Source organism: Lepidochelys kempii, chromosome 14 (assembly GCF_965140265.1).
Source record: "Lepidochelys kempii isolate rLepKem1 chromosome 14, rLepKem1.hap2, whole genome shotgun sequence".
NCBI lineage: Eukaryota > Metazoa > Chordata > Testudines > Cheloniidae > Lepidochelys > Lepidochelys kempii.
Genome location: NC_133269.1, coordinates 43,709,698 through 43,723,818, shown reverse-complemented (window position 1 = coordinate 43,723,818; position 14,121 = coordinate 43,709,698). Strand labels below are relative to the sequence as shown.

The following is a 14,121-nucleotide window of genomic DNA, read 5'->3' as shown; positions in this document are numbered from 1 at the left end:
TGACTGTCTCCTGGCTCTGTGTGTGTGTCTGGGGGGGGGGACACGACAGCAGTCTGAGTAGCCCCTACCCCCCAGCATGGTGGCTTCGGCTGTCAGCAAAACTTCCCCAAAGCGCAGCCCCTGCTCGATTCCTGATCCCACCACCCCCAGCTCCCCTGGGGTCCTTCCCTCCCCACAACGCCTGAGGTCTGCTGGTGCCCCCCACTCCCGACCTGCAGCCCCCCACTAGCCCAGCCCTGAGCTCTCCCCCCCCCCCCCCAAGCCCTGCCGGTGCCCCTCGCTCCCACCATGCAGCCCCCCCCTCCCCGCTAGCCCGGCCCTGAGCTCTCCTTCCCCCCCCAGCCCTGAGCTCTCCTTCCCCCAGCTCTGCCGCAGGGCGTGGGGCAGGGAAGTGCTGGAGGGGACGTGGCCAGGGGATGAGCTCATTGCCTGGGGGGGGGGGTGTCAGCTGTGCCACGTGGCACGGAAGGGGAAATACACTGGCCCCCCCCGTTTCCTTTCCCTGTGCTTCCTCCACCACGCTGCCCCCCCCACACATTAAACGCAAGGGGGCTGCAGGGTGGGAGTGAGGGGCGCTGGCGGGGGCCCGGGGCTGCAGGTTGGGACTGGGGGGGGGTGGAGGCTGGGGTGGACATTCCCCGTCGCCACCCCCCCCAATTAATTCAGCCGGGTTTCTTTGAGCTTAAACAGCAGCTGGATTGTGCCCCCTCCTGGCAGACCACACTGCCCCCCCCCCCCTTGAGCTGCAGGGGGGGGGGCAGGCAGGGGTGTTGATCTGGATAACCCATAACCGGCTTTCACCCAGGCACCAGTGACTGCTCGTGGAGTTGGGGCAGGGGAAAGGGGCTCAGGAAGGCCCCCCCCCCCCATCAGTGCTGGTCCTGATGCCCCAGTGCAGCGCTGGGGGGGCGCTCCCCCCGGCAGTCTGGGGCTCGGCGGGGGGCGCTGTGCTTTGCCCCATTGACGCTCCAGCTGTCCCCCCCCGGACCCCCCCCCAGGAGAATGAGGCGCCAGGAGACGGGGCCGTTCACACGCCAGGGTGTTTAATGGGCTGGGGGGACAGGTATCGGCGACATATACACAGGCTCACTTACACAGGGGGGCAGAGAAGGCACCTTCATGCGCCCCACACATTCGGGGCACCAGCACACACAGAGGGTCGGAGGGGGGAGCATGGGCCTTGGCCCAGGTTCTGGGACCCCCACCCTGGCACAGCCCCAGGGCAGGGCAAGGAGAGATGGGTGGGGGCTGTGTACAGACGGGGGGCTTTTCCCCTCGAGGGGGCACCAGCCCCAGGGCAGGGCAAGGAGGGATTAGGCCCCCTGCGGCCCTGAACCCTGGGAACGTCTGGGGGGTGGGGGAGGGGGGCGCACATTGCAGGAGGGGGAAACATGAGGGAGGGGGAACCCCTGGTGGTGGAGGGGGGGTATAGCAGCTGGGGGCTGTGTACAGATATGGGGCTTTTCCCCTCGAGGGGGCACCAGCCCCAGGGCAGGGGACTGATGGGGTCAATGAAAAGGACACAGGGCCCTTCCCCTCTACAGGTTGCCGGCTGGCTCAGGGGGATGGAGAATGGGGCACGGGACCTTTCCCCTCCGGGGGGGCGGGGGGGTGCAGAAGAGTTTACTTTGGCCACACAGAGGGAGTGAAAAACCAGTTGGAGAGGCGAAAGGGGGAAATCCTCCCCCACTCCCCTCCATCCTGCGCCCCGTAATGGCGATGAGATCCCCACATCCAGAGGCGCTGGGACGACTGGATCCTGGGTGCTCTGCCCCATCCCCGCCCCAAAAAGGGGTTGGCTCCCGTCTCTTCCTGACCCACGGCCGGGACTGGTGCTACGGAAGAGCATCTCGTGCGTTTACAGCCCCGGGTGGCCGTGAAATACCAAACCCCACAGCTCCAGCCCGGTGCCAAACGAACGCTCTGCCCTTTGACATCAGTCCGATTACCTTCTTGCCTCGCTTCTCCCACCCGGCTTCAGCAGGCAGACCCGTGTGGCAGGCGTCGTTCCGAAGCTGGGGCTGTTGGCTTTCGGCCGGCATCGGCCTTTTACTTGGGGTTTTGGCCACTCGAGAGAGATGAGCCGTTAAATCCGGGCTGGTGCAAGGGAAAAGGAAGCCAGAGGCTTCTGAAAACGATGGGGCTTTAAGGTGAGATATCTCAGGCCGCATTAGGAGTAGAAATAAGAGGTTGGTGGCATTGAAAAGAAAAATCCCGAGCTTTCCTGTAGTGTAAAGGGGGTGTTTCTCACTCTGTGGTGCTTGAGAAATCAGACTGGAAAGTGGCACCCCCCGAATGACAAAGCCACGGCGCCCCCCATTCCAGAGCTGGAGGGGACGGAGCTTCTCCCTCGGGATGATCTTGGATGTGAAGAGAAGACGGCTGGGGGGCTGATCCCCCAGGAATACAAGGCCCAGGCGAGGTTAGGGTGGTGTGAGGAGCAAACGCCCCCCCAGCTCTTTGGGGAGGGGGAGAAGTTGGGGGGCTGGCGAGGGTACACAGGAGATGGCATTGACCCATGGGGCTTGGTGGCTGGTGCCCCGCACACAGCCCCCTCAGGGGGGCAGCCAGCGTGAGGGGGGGCCCGAGATGCAGACACAGCAAGGAGAAGTGTGGGGGGGGGGCTCAGGGACATGCGCAGCTCAGGGTAGAGCCCCCCAACTTCCAGCAACTAGGACATTCGCCCCGGCTTCTTCTGACTCATCTGTGGGCAGGAGGCAAAACCAACAGGGGGAGCAGGGTCAGCACGTCGCTCCCAGGAACCCTGATCGCAGAACACAGTCACGGACGCCTCTGGACCCCCTAGCAATGGGGGAAGGGAGTCAGGGAGAGAACCCAGGAGTCCTGGCTCCCAGCCCCTCCCCAGACCCCACTCCCCTCCCAGAGCTGGGGATAGAACCCAGGAGTCCTAGTTCCCAGCCCTCCCCTCCCTTCCCCTAGAACCCAGGAGTCCTGGCTCCCAGCCCCACCCTGCTCTAGCCCCCAGACCCCACTCCTTTCCCAGAGCCGGGGAGAGAACCCAGGAGTCCTGGCTCCCAGCCTCGACCCCGCTCTAACCACTAGCCCCCACTCCCCTCCCCTGGGAAAGAACCCAGGCGTCCTGCGCCGGTACCTGGGAGATGCTGATGCCGGTGAGTTTCTCCACAGTCTCGGGGAGTTTGCTCATGATGTCCAGCACCTCCCCTGTCACCTTGGCAGCGCCCATGCCCTGGCTGCCGCTCGACACCATGGTGATCTTCTTCACCGCGCTCAGCGGCTTGCTGATCTCCTCCGCCACCTGCGGGAGGGACACCACGCCGCTCCGTTATTGTAGGGTCTCCCTTAAGTGCTGGGGGCTGAGCGGGGTTATCAGCACAGGGCCCCCCATATGGGCTGGGGCTGTGCTCACTGATTTGTTATTGTAGAGCTGGGGGCCAAGCAGGCTGGGGCTTGCGATCGTAGGGTCTCCCGTAAGGGCTGGGGCTTGCGATCGTAGGGTCTCCCGTAAGGGCTGGGGCTTGCGATCGTAGGGTCCCCTGTAAGGGCTGGGGCTTGCGATCGTAGGGTCTCCCGTAAGGGCTGGGGCTTGCGATCGTAGGGTCCCCTGTAAGGGCTGGGGCTTGCGATCGTAGGGTCCCCTGTAAGGGCTGGGGCTTGCGATCGTAGGGTCCCCTGTAAGGGCTGGGGCTTGCGATCGTAAGGTCTCCCGTAAGGGCTGGGGCTTGCGATCGTAGGGTCTCCCGTAAGGGCTGGGGCTTGCGATCGTAGGGTCTCCCGTAAGGGCTGGGGCTTGCGATCGTAGGGTCCCCCGCAAGGGCTGGGGCTTGCGATCGTAGGGTCCCCCGCAAGGGCTGGGGCTTGCGATCGTAGGGTCCCCCGTAAGGGCTGGGGCTTGCGATCGTAGGGTCCCCCGTAAGGGCTGGGGCTTGCGATCGTAGGGTCCCCCGTAAGGGCTGGGGCTTGCGATCGTAGGGTCCCCCGTAAGGGCTGGGGCTTGCGATCGTAGGGTCCCCCGTAAGGGCTGGGGCTTGCGATCGTAGGGTCTCCCGTAAGGGCTGGGGCTTGCGATCGTAGGGTCTCCCGTAAGGGCTGGGGCTTGCGATCGTAGGGTCCCCTGTAAGGGCTGGGGCCTGCGATCGTAAGGTCTCCCGTAAGGGCTGGGGCTTGCGATCGTAAGGTCTCCCGTAAGGGCTGGGGCTTGCGATCGTAGGGTCTCCCGTAAGGGCTGGGGCTTGCGATCGTAGGGTCCCCTGTAAGGGCTGGGGCTTGCGATCGTAAGGTCTCCCGTAAGGGCTGGGGCTTGCGATCGTAGGGTCCCCCGTAAGGGCTGGGGCTTGCGATCGTAGGGTCCCCCGTAAGGGCTGGGGCTTGCGATCGTAGGGTCCCCTGCAAGGGCTGGGGCTTGCGATCGTAGGGTCCCCTGTAAGGGCTGGGGCTTGCGATCGTAGGGTCCCCCGTAAGGGCTGGGGCTTGCGATCGTAGGGTCCCCTGTAAGGGCTGGGGCTTGCGATCGTAAGGTCTCCCGTAAGGGCTGGGGCTTGCGATCGTAGGGTCCCCTGCAAGGGCTGGGGCTTGCGATCGTAGGGTCCCCTGCAAGGGCTGGGGCTTGCGATCGTAGGGTCTCCCGTAAGGGCTGGGGCTTGCGATCGTAGGGTCCCCTGTAAGGGCTGGGGCTTGCGATCGTAGGGTCTCCCGTAAGGGCTGGGGCTTGCGATCGTAGGGTCCCCTGTAAGGGCTGGGGCTTGCGATCGTAAGGTCTCCCGTAAGGGCTGGGGCTTGCGATCGTAGGGTCCCCCGTAAGGGCTGGGGCTTGCGATCGTAGGGTCCCCTGTAAGGGCTGGGGCTTGCGATCGTAGGGTCCCCTGTAAGGGCTGGGGCCTGCGATCGTAAGGTCTCCCGTAAGGGCTGGGGCTTGCGATCGTAAGGTCTCCCGTAAGGGCTGGGGCTTGCGATCGTAAGGTCTCCCGTAAGGGCTGGGGCTTGCGATCGTAGGGTCCCCTGTAAGGGCTGGGGCTTGCGATCGTAGGGTCCCCTGTAAGGGCTGGGGCTTGCGATCGTAAGGTCTCCCGTAAGGGCTGGGGCTTGCGATCGTAAGGTCTCCCGTAAGGGCTGGGGCTTGCGATCGTAGGGTCCCCCGTAAGGGCTGGGGCTTGCGATCGTAGGGTCCCCTGCAAGGGCTGGGGCTTGCGATCGTAGGGTCCCCTGTAAGGGCTGGGGCTTGCGATCGTAGGGTCCCCTGTAAGGGCTGGGGCTTGCGATCGTAGGGTCCCCTGCAAGGGCTGGGGCTTGCGATCGTAGGGTCCCCCGTAAGGGCTGGGGCTTGCGATCGTAGGGTCCCCCGTAAGGGCTGGGGCTTGCGATCGTAGGGTCCCCTGTAAGGGCTGGGGCTTGCGATCGTAAGGTCTCCCGTAAGGGCTGGGGCTTGCGATCGTAGGGTCCCCTGCAAGGGCTGGGGCTTGCGATCGTAGGGTCCCCTGTAAGGGCTGGGGCTTGCGATCGTAGGGTCCCCCGTAAGGGCTGGGGCTTGCGATCGTAGGGTCCCCTGTAAGGGCTGGGGCTTGCGATCGTAAGGTCTCCCGTAAGGGCTGGGGCTTGCGATCGTAGGGTCCCCTGTAAGGGCTGGGGCTTGCGATCGTAAGGTCTCCCGTAAGGGCTGGGGCTTGCGATCGTAGGGTCCCCTGCAAGGGCTGGGGCTTGCGATCGTAGGGTCCCCTGTAAGGGCTGGGGCTTGCGATCGTAGGGTCTCCCGTAAGGGCTGGGGCTTGCGATCGTAGGGTCCCCTGCAAGGGCTGGGGCTTGCGATCGTAGGGTCCCCTGTAAGGGCTGGGGCTTGCGATCGTAGGGTCCCCTGTAAGGGCTGGGGCTTGCGATCGTAGGGTCCCCCGTAAGGGCTGAGGCTTGCGATCGTAGGGTCCCCTGTAAGGGCTGGGGCCTGCGATCGTAGGGTCCCCTGCAAGGGCTGGGGCTTGCGATCGTAGGGTCCCCCGTAAGGGCTGAGGCTTGCGATCGTAGGGTCCCCTGTAAGGGCTGGGGCTTGCGATCGTAAGGTCTCCCGTAAGGGCTGGGGCTTGCGATCGTAGGGTCCCCCGTAAGGGCTGAGGCTTGCGATCGTAGGGTCCCCCGTAAGGGCTGGGGCTTGCGATCGTAGGGTCCCCCGTAAGGGCTGGGGCTTGCGATCGTAGGGTCCCCCGTAAGGGCTGGCCGTGAGCCATGTTGCTAAGGCTTTCCGTGAGGGCTGGGTTGGGGGGTGGGGATGTTGTTTTGGCAGGGACTCTCGGGAGGGCTTGCGCTAGGCTGCTTTGTTATTGTAGGGTCTCCCCAGGAGCCGATCCGGCCCTCCCCCCGGCCAGGCCTCACCTGGGGCAGCTTCTCCAGCAGCATGTCGACCATGGCAGCGTCCTGATACTGCTGGAACGCCTCCGCCTTCTTGGACATCTGCTCGGCGTCCGCCCGCGCCTTGGCCTCAATGGCGAAGGCCTGCGCCTCCCCCTTCACCTGCAGGAGGGGGGGCATGGGTCAGCGCCGGGGGCGGATAGCATCTCCGCCCACCACTGTCGGCCCGGACGCCTGGGTCCCATCCCGGCCTCCAGCCCCCCCAGGGGTGAGAGCCCCACGCTGCCGTCCCGGACGCCTGGGTCCCATCCCGGCCTGCAGCCCCCCTAGGGGTGAGAGCCCCACGCTGCCGTCCCGGATGCCTGGGTCCCATCCCAGCCTGCAACCCCCCTAGGGGTAAGAACCCCGCGCTCTCGTCCCGGATGCCTGGGTCCCATCTCGGCCTCCAGCCCCCCCTAGGGGTGAAAGCCCCACGCTGCCGTCCCGGATGCCTGGGTCCCATCCCGGCCTGCAGCCCCCCTAGGGGTGAGAGCCCCGCGCTGCTGTCCTGGACGCCTGGGTCCCATCCTTCCCTCCAGCCCCCCTAGGGGTGAGAGCCCCGTGCTGCTGTCCCGGACGCCTGGGTCCCATCCCGGCCTGCAACCCCCCCTAGGGGTAAGAGCCCCGCACTGCCGGCCTGGACGCCTAGGTCCCATCCCGGCCTGCAGCCCCCCTAGGGGTGAGAGCCCCGCGCTGCCGTCCCGGACTCCTGGGTCCCATCCCCATTGCAAGGCTGGCAGGGGCGAGCGGCAGACTCACCCTCAGGGACTCTGCTTCGGCCTCCGCCTGCATGATGAGCTGGCACCTGGTGAGGGGAGAAGGGAGGGGGAGCGTCAGTGACTCCCGAGCGGCGGGGTGGGGGGGGAATGCTGGGCGGAGAGGTGGGGAGCTTGCAGCAGGGGTGTTGGGGGCAGGGAGCAGGTAAGGAGGGTGCCGAGGGGTGAGCAGGGCGCTCGGGGAAGGAGCGGTGGATGAGGCTTGCTGTGTGGGGCACTGGATGGGGGCGGAGGGGGGGGATTAGAGGCGGGGCACCGTGCGCGGGGAGGCAGGCTGAGGCTGGCAGGGAGCCCCGGGGCGTAGCTGCGGCCCCGGCTGGGAAGGGATCGCGGGGCGGTGCCCAGGCCAGAGGCGCTTGGCCCAGCTGCGTCTCGGGGGTGGCTGGAGGGCGGCGTGGGGAGAGGGGAGCTGGGGGGGGGGGGGCGTCCCGCTACCTCTGGGCCTCTGCCAGCTTCTCCAGCCGGTAGCGCTCGGCCTCGGCCGGCTTCTTGACCATGGCCTCCAGCTCGTGCTCCTTGCGGATGATTTCCTGCTCCTGCAGCTGGATCTGCTGGGTCCGCTCCACCACCAGGACCTGCATCTTCTGCTCCTCAATCTTCTGCTTGGTCTTGGCCACCTGCACGGGGAGGGGTCCGGGGTCACCACCGGGGGGGCCAGCAGGAGCTGATACCATGGCGCGAGGGGTCAAACGTCGGCTGCGCTGATGGGCATCGCCACCGCGGACACCCGGGGTTCGTGCCAAACCGACGCCCCCAGGGAGGTCAGGGGTCAATGTCGAGGGGGGTCATGGGTCAACCCCGCTGGCATTCGTAGGTCAAGATTTGACCCCCGTTGAGAGGATTCAAGGGGTGAATGGTCAAGACCCGGCAACACTGAGGGATGGAGGGACACCACCGTGGGGAGTCAAGGGCAGACCCCACTGAGGCGGGTCAAAGGTCAATGTTGGGGGCAGTCTGTGGTCAACACTGGGGGGTTGCTAAGTCAAGAACTGACCCCAACGACGGATCAAAAGTCAACACCACGCAGAGGTAGGGACGGGGTCAACTTGGCCATGGGGGCGGGGGGTGTCAAGGGTCAACAGCTGACGTCAGCGAAGTGGGGGAGGGGTCAGCCTGGACAAAGGGGTCACAGGTCCAGAACCGGTGCCACTGGACGGATCATGGTTGACGCCGCTGGGTGGCAAAGACGTGTGAGGCCAGAGATGCCCCGTGCTGCCGGCCTGGACGCCTCGGTCCCATCCCGGCCTCCAGCCCCCCCTCGGGGTGAGAGCCCCGTGCTGCTGTCCCGGACGCCTGGGTCCCATCCTGGCCTGCAGCCCCCCCCTAGGGGGGACGCCAAGAGCAGAGGGTGGAGTCATCGGGCAGGGAAGGAGGCCAAGAGGGTCAACCCACCAGGCTGTCCAGGGTCAAGTTGCAGGGGTCAAAGGTCAACAGCTGTGGGTTGGCCATCACAACAAGGTGCTTGCCCTGCCGGGCTACGGTGTCCCATGGTGCCCAGACACCTGGGCCGTGGGCTGGTATCGGGGGGGGGGGGGCCGGATCCCCCTACCCCCATCCCCAGGGGCATCTCACCTGCAGCTGATAGGCCAGGTCGGACTCGGCCTTGCGGGTGTTCACCTCGATGTCGTAGGTGGCTTTCTTCAGCTCGTAGTCCCGCTGTGCCTTGGCCATCTCGATCTCGCTCAAGTACTGGGCAGAGAGCTTCTCCTGCTTCGCCTCGGCCTCCTGCAGGTGTGGGGGTCAGACCCATAGTAACCTGCCTCCTATCAGAGCCACGGGCCGGCTGGTGTCCCCTGCCCTGTCTGACCCAAGGGCTGGCTGGCCCATGCCCCCCACCCCCGGGTCGCAGCCGCGGGCTGGCCGGCCCGTGCCCCCCACCCCTAGATCGGACCCAGTCAGCCTGGAATCCCCTACCCCTGGATCAGACCCATGCACCCAGCGCTCACCTTGATGCCGGCATCTCTCTTGGCCTCGGCTTCCCCCATCCGGGCGTCTTTCTGCACCTGGGCGGTCCTGGCTTTCCCCAGCGAGTGCAGATAATCCTGGGGCAACACCGGGGGCGGGGAAGGGGGGAGAACGGAGCAGAGACAGACACCTCAGTCCTGCCCCGCAGCCTGGCTGGAGGCCATTCCCCTCTAGGGGGTGCCGGCTCCCATCCGCCCTGGGGCAGGGCGGGGGGCTGGCTGGCTCCGGGCTGGGAACGGGGCCTTTCCCCTGGAGGGGGCGCCGTTCTCCCTCACCTGGTCGTCGTGAATGTCCTTGAGCGTGTAGCTCACCACGCTGATGCCCATGTTGACCAGGTCTGAGGAGGCCACCTTGAAAACCTGCTCCGAGAACTTCTTCCGATCCTTATAGATTTCCTGCCCGGGGCGGGGAGACAAGGGGTGAGTTGGGGCGGGGGTGGAGCTGGGACATACACATGGGGGGTGGGGGGGCAGATCTGACCCCCAGCAGGGGGCTGCCCCCACCCCCCGAGCCGCCGGCCCCTCACCTCCACAGTCATGTGGGCCATGATGGCCCGCTGATGCCCCTCCAGCGTCTCCAGCGCGATGTGGGTGATCTCGCTCTCCGACTTGCCGAGGAACATCTGGCAGGCGGCCGCCAGCATCTCCTTGTTCTGGCCCTGGATCTTCACCTGCCGGAGCGAGGGGACAAGAGGAGGGAGGGATGGAGCCCCCGCGACACCCCTCCCTGCAAACCCCAGGAATGCTCCGGGGGCGGGGCGCCTTCCCCTTTAAGAGAAGAGGCTATTGCTTGCACCCAGACAACCGTTGCCCGGAGACCGTATCCATGGTGGTCAAGGGCCCTGTGGTCCCAGGGCATCACTGGGCAGGTACCAATGGGGAAATGGGGGGGGGGGGGGGAGAGGAGGGGTAACAAGTCAGCTTGGGCAAGTACCATGGGCCGGGGGGAGGGGAGCCAAGCTGGGCAGGTACCATTGGGAGAAATGGGGGGATGAGCCAGGCTGGGCAGGTACCATTAGGAGACATGGGGGAGTTGAGCCAGGCTGGGCAGGTACCATTAGGAGACATGGGGGAGATGAGCCAGGCTGGGCAGGTACCACTGGGGAAATACAGGGGTGAGTGCTGCCAGTGGCAGGTACCACTGGGGAGACCGGGGTAGCTGGCTGGTTTCCTAGGTGATCCGGACGCTGTTCCCTCCTCCCTGGGGTTTCCGTGGCGACCTCGGGTGAGGTCATGGTGACCTTCAGGGGGCGCCGGTTACCTGGGCGATGCCGGTGACGGAGATGGGGACCCCGTGCCGGGTATAAACCTTCTCGCTCTTCACGTTCAGGGTCAGCGTGTTCAAGGAGATCCTGCGGGGAGAGCAGGTGGGTCAGGGAGAGGGGACACCCCCCAAGCCCTTTGACGATACCCCCCACCCATGGACCCATCCAGCCCAGTATTCCCACCCCCACACACTGATCCCTTCCTGCCCCCTGCCCCAGCTCTGACCCCTCCCCTGTCCCCTGCCCCAGCGGGGTGACGGGGGGGTCCCCTACAGACTTGGGGAGCCCAGGGACGAGCCAGGGCGCCCTGACCTAGGGTTCTCTGTGGAGGGGGGGCTTTGGGGACTCACCTCTGGATCTGCTGGATGCAGGGGAGGACGAAGACCCGGCCCCCCGCCACCATCACTGGGGGGCTGCGGCAGAAGCCTAGGGGGAGGGGAGGAGAGCGTTAGCCGCCGCTGGGCACGGATATGCAGCCGCCTCTGGGGTGGGACAGCCGGGGAACTGCTGCGTGGAACAGCCACGGGGCACAGGACAGGCTGGCCCGCTGTTGAGATGCAGCCAGCTCTGGGGTGGGCGGCTGGGGAACATGCCGTGAATCCTGAACAATTTGAAACCACCGGGGAAATTTTAAGGAGGCAGGAAGTGAGCTCAGTTGGGACACCGGGGTCGCCACACGACTTCAGAGCGACAGACTGATTTTAAGTCTTGCCGGTAAAATTGTAGCAGAGGACAGCTGCCCCGGCCAAGCCCCCGCCCTGCTCCCACAGCATGGTGGCCCCTGCTGAGCCCCCCCCCCACTCCCCAGCGCCCCCTGCTGAGCCCCCCACCCCACTCCCCACACTCCCTGCTGAGCCCCTGCCCTGCTCCCCGCAGCCCAGCGCCCCCTGCTGAGCCCCCCCACTGAGCCCCCGCCCTGCTCCCCACAGCCCAGCACCGCCTGCTGAGCCCCCCACCCCCGCCCCCCAGGGCCCCTGCTGAGCCCCCTGCCCCGCTCCCCACCGCTGAGCCCCCCGCCCTGCTCCCTGCGCCCCCTGCTGAGCCCCCGCAGCCCCCCCACTCCCCGCACCCCCTGCTGAGCCCCCGCCCTGCTCCCCGCAGCCCAGCACCCCCTGCTGAGCCCCCCACCCCCACCCCCCCAGGGCCCCTGCTGAGCCCCCCGCCTCGCCCCCCGTACCCCCTGCTGAGCCCCCTGCCCCACTCCCCACCGCCCACTGCTGAGCCCCCCCCCACAGCCCAGTGCCCCCTGCTGAGCCCCCGCCCTGCTCCCCGCAGCCCAGCACCCCCTGCTGAGCCCCCCACCCCCGCCCCCCCAGGGCCCCTGCTGAGCCCCCCGCCTCGCCCCCCGCCCCACTCCCCACCGCCCACTGCTGAGCCCCCCCCCACAGCCCAGTGCCCCCTGCTGAGCCCCCGCCCTGCTCCCTGCAGCCCAGCGCCCCCTGCTCATCCCCCGCCCCCACCCTGCTCCTCCCCAGTGGTCATTAGTGATGCATTCGTTAACCATCAGATTAGCCCCGCTCCCCATCCCCTGGGAGCAGGTGATGTCACTCTGGCTCAGATCCCATCTCTTCACTGCTGGGTATTTCAGGCTGGCTCAGGGGGACGGGGCCTTTCCCCGTGGGGCGGGTGAGTCCCATCAGTGGGGGGCTGCGTGTGGGGAGCTCTCCCGCTGTGCGGGGCTCCAACTCCAGTCCCTGGTTCGGGTTTCTCCTGGGGATCAGGCCCCTAACGAGCTCGTGGCATTAGGCCCAGGTCTCAGCCGGGCTGACCGGGCCGCCCCAGCAGCGCGGGGGTGGGGCTGGGGTGTTAGGGGTCCCTGGAGGGGGAGGGGACGGCATCAGGCTCCCACCCTGGGAGCGTCTCTGCCCACGTGAGACCAGCGGGGGGGGGGGGGAGCCACTCACCCGAGACCACCATGGCCTCATTGGGGCCACAAGTGAAGAACATCCTGATGCTGAAAGAGATGAGAGCAACTCAATCGAACCCAGGAGTCCTGGCTCCCAGCCCCCCTGCTCTAATCACTAGACCCCCCCCACCCCCCTCCCAGAGCCAGGGAGGGAACCCAGGAGTCCTGGCTCCCAGCGCCCCCCCCCACTCTAATCACTAGACCCGCCCCCCTCCCAGAGCCAGGGAGGGAACCCAAGAGTCCTGGCTCCCAGCGCCCCCCCCCACTCTAATGACTAGACCCCACCCCCCTCCCAGAGCCAGGGAGAGAACCCAGGAGTCCTGGGTATTTTCCCCTCTCCCTGCAGGCCATGGCTGATAATTACAGACCCGCCCCTGGCCAGACTCCAGCTGAGCCCCAGGGAGCTCCCCACCCGCCTGCCACCTGAGCCCCACAGAGCCGCTGCTGGTTGCCCCCACTCATAACCAATGCAGCCCCTGCACCCCAACCTCAGCCCGTGCTCCCCGCTGCCCATACGCCCCCTGCAGCCCGCCCTTGGGCTTCCCGATCCCCGGCCAGGAGCCCCACTTCATCCTGCCCCCCAAACAGCCCCTGCATTGGCAGCCGGCACCCCTGGCCCCACCCAGACACCCCCATCGCCACCTATGAACCCCGTCCACACTCTGCAGCCAATGCACCCCCCCACCCCCTTCTCGGCCCGTGCAGCCCCCCCGACCCCCTTCTCGGCCTGGGCTCCCCCCCACCCCCCTCTCGGCCCGGGCTCCCCCCGACCCCCCTCTCGGGACGAGCAGCCCCCCCGACCCCCCTCTCCGCCCGGGCTCCCCCCCCGACCCCCTTCTCGGCCCATGCAGCCCCCCCCGACCCCTTCTCGGCCCGGGCTCCCCCCCCACCCCCTTCTCGGCCCATGCAGCCCCCCCCGATGCCCTTCTCGGCCTGGGCTCCCCCCCACCCCCCTCTCGGCCCGTGCAGCCCCCCCGACCCCCTTCTCGGCCCATGCAGCCCCCCCCGACCCCCCTCTCGGCCCGGGCTCCCCCCCACCCCCTTCTCGGCCCGGGCTCCCCCCCACCCCCTTCTCGGCCCGTGCAGCCCCCCCCGACCCCCCTCTCCGCCCGGGGTCCCCCCCACCCCCTTCTCGGCCCGTGCAGCCCCCCCCCCGACCCCCCTCTCCGCCCGGGGTCCCCCCGACCCCCCTTTGCTGACCGGGTCTCTGGCTCCGGCCACCCCCCGTCCGCCCTGCTGCAGACCCGCCCCACCCTCCTGGGACCGCCACGATCCCGTCAGCCCCCGCGGTTTCCCCAGCGCCGGGGCGGTGCTGCCACCTGCTGGCCGCGGGCGGGGCAGCAGCTTCCCTGGGACCCCCCTGCCAGCCCCCCAGATCCATGCAGCCGCGGGGGGGCGGGGGCCAGGGCTGGGCTGGCGGGGGGCTGCGGGTCGGGAGTGAGGGGCACCGGCTGGCTGGGGGGCAGAGCCGGGCTGGCAGGGGGCTGCGGGTCGGGAGTGAGGGGCACCGGCAGGGCTGGAGGGGCAGAGCCGGGCTGGCAGGGGGCTGCGGGTCGGGAGTGAGGGGCACCGGCAGGGCTGGGGGGGCAGAGCCGGGCTGGCAGGGGGCTGTGGGTCGGGAGTGAGGGGCACCGGCAGGGCTGGGGGGGGCAGAGCCGGGCTGGCGGGGGGCTGCGGGTCGGGAGTGAGGGGCACCGGCAGGGCTGGGGGGGGACCAGGATTTCGTGAGTCGACCCTGCTGTGTTGGCCGAAGCCCCCATCCCGTTCTCCTGCCCTTCCAGGAGGACCCAGGGCGGCGTCTGCCTCACTTCCTGTCCCAAACTCGGGGGCGCGGCACCTGCGAACGGGCCGCCCTGTCC

The 14,121-nt window shown here is 67.8% G+C and overlaps 1 protein-coding gene across 5 annotated transcripts; it reads right to left on the bottom strand.

The window, feature by feature from the left end:
• Window positions 1-1,026: 1,026 nt before the first annotated feature.
• FLOT1 (flotillin 1) lies at window positions 1,027-14,121 on the bottom strand. 5 transcript variants are annotated; one of them, XM_073310334.1, is made up of 13 exons: window positions 14,100-14,121; window positions 12,261-12,310; window positions 10,707-10,782; window positions 10,353-10,443; window positions 9,619-9,762; window positions 9,368-9,487; window positions 9,074-9,169; window positions 8,700-8,852; window positions 7,563-7,744; window positions 7,111-7,156; window positions 6,337-6,474; window positions 3,113-3,277; window positions 1,027-2,704 (listed from the first exon to the last, which is right to left on the bottom strand). In XM_073310334.1, exons 2-13 carry the CDS (start codon window positions 12,301-12,303, stop codon window positions 2,672-2,674), a joined length of 1,287 nt encoding a protein of 428 aa, XP_073166435.1. In that variant the 5' UTR covers window positions 12,304-12,310; window positions 14,100-14,121; the 3' UTR covers window positions 1,027-2,671. The 5 variants fall into 5 exon arrangements, with proteins under 5 accessions (XP_073166435.1, XP_073166433.1, XP_073166434.1 ...); XM_073310332.1 differs by lacking the exon at window positions 14,100-14,121 and adding an exon at window positions 14,071-14,094; XM_073310333.1 differs by lacking the exon at window positions 14,100-14,121 and adding an exon at window positions 13,463-13,548.

Excerpts from the sequence above, each read along its gene's own strand:
- FLOT1 (XM_073310330.1), bottom strand. The coding sequence starts at position 13,643 with ATGGATCTGGGGGGCTGGCAGGGGGGTCCCAGGGAAGCTGCTGCCCCG. Across the intron at positions 8,853-9,073 it reads AGAGAGATGCCGGCATCAAG|GAGGCCGAGGCGAAGCAGGA; the intron begins GTGAGCGCTGGG and ends CCACACCTGCAG. Across the intron at positions 6,475-7,110 it reads CCGAAGCAGAGTCCCTGAGG|GTGAAGGGGGAGGCGCAGGC; the intron begins GTGAGTCTGCCG and ends CCCCTCCTGCAG.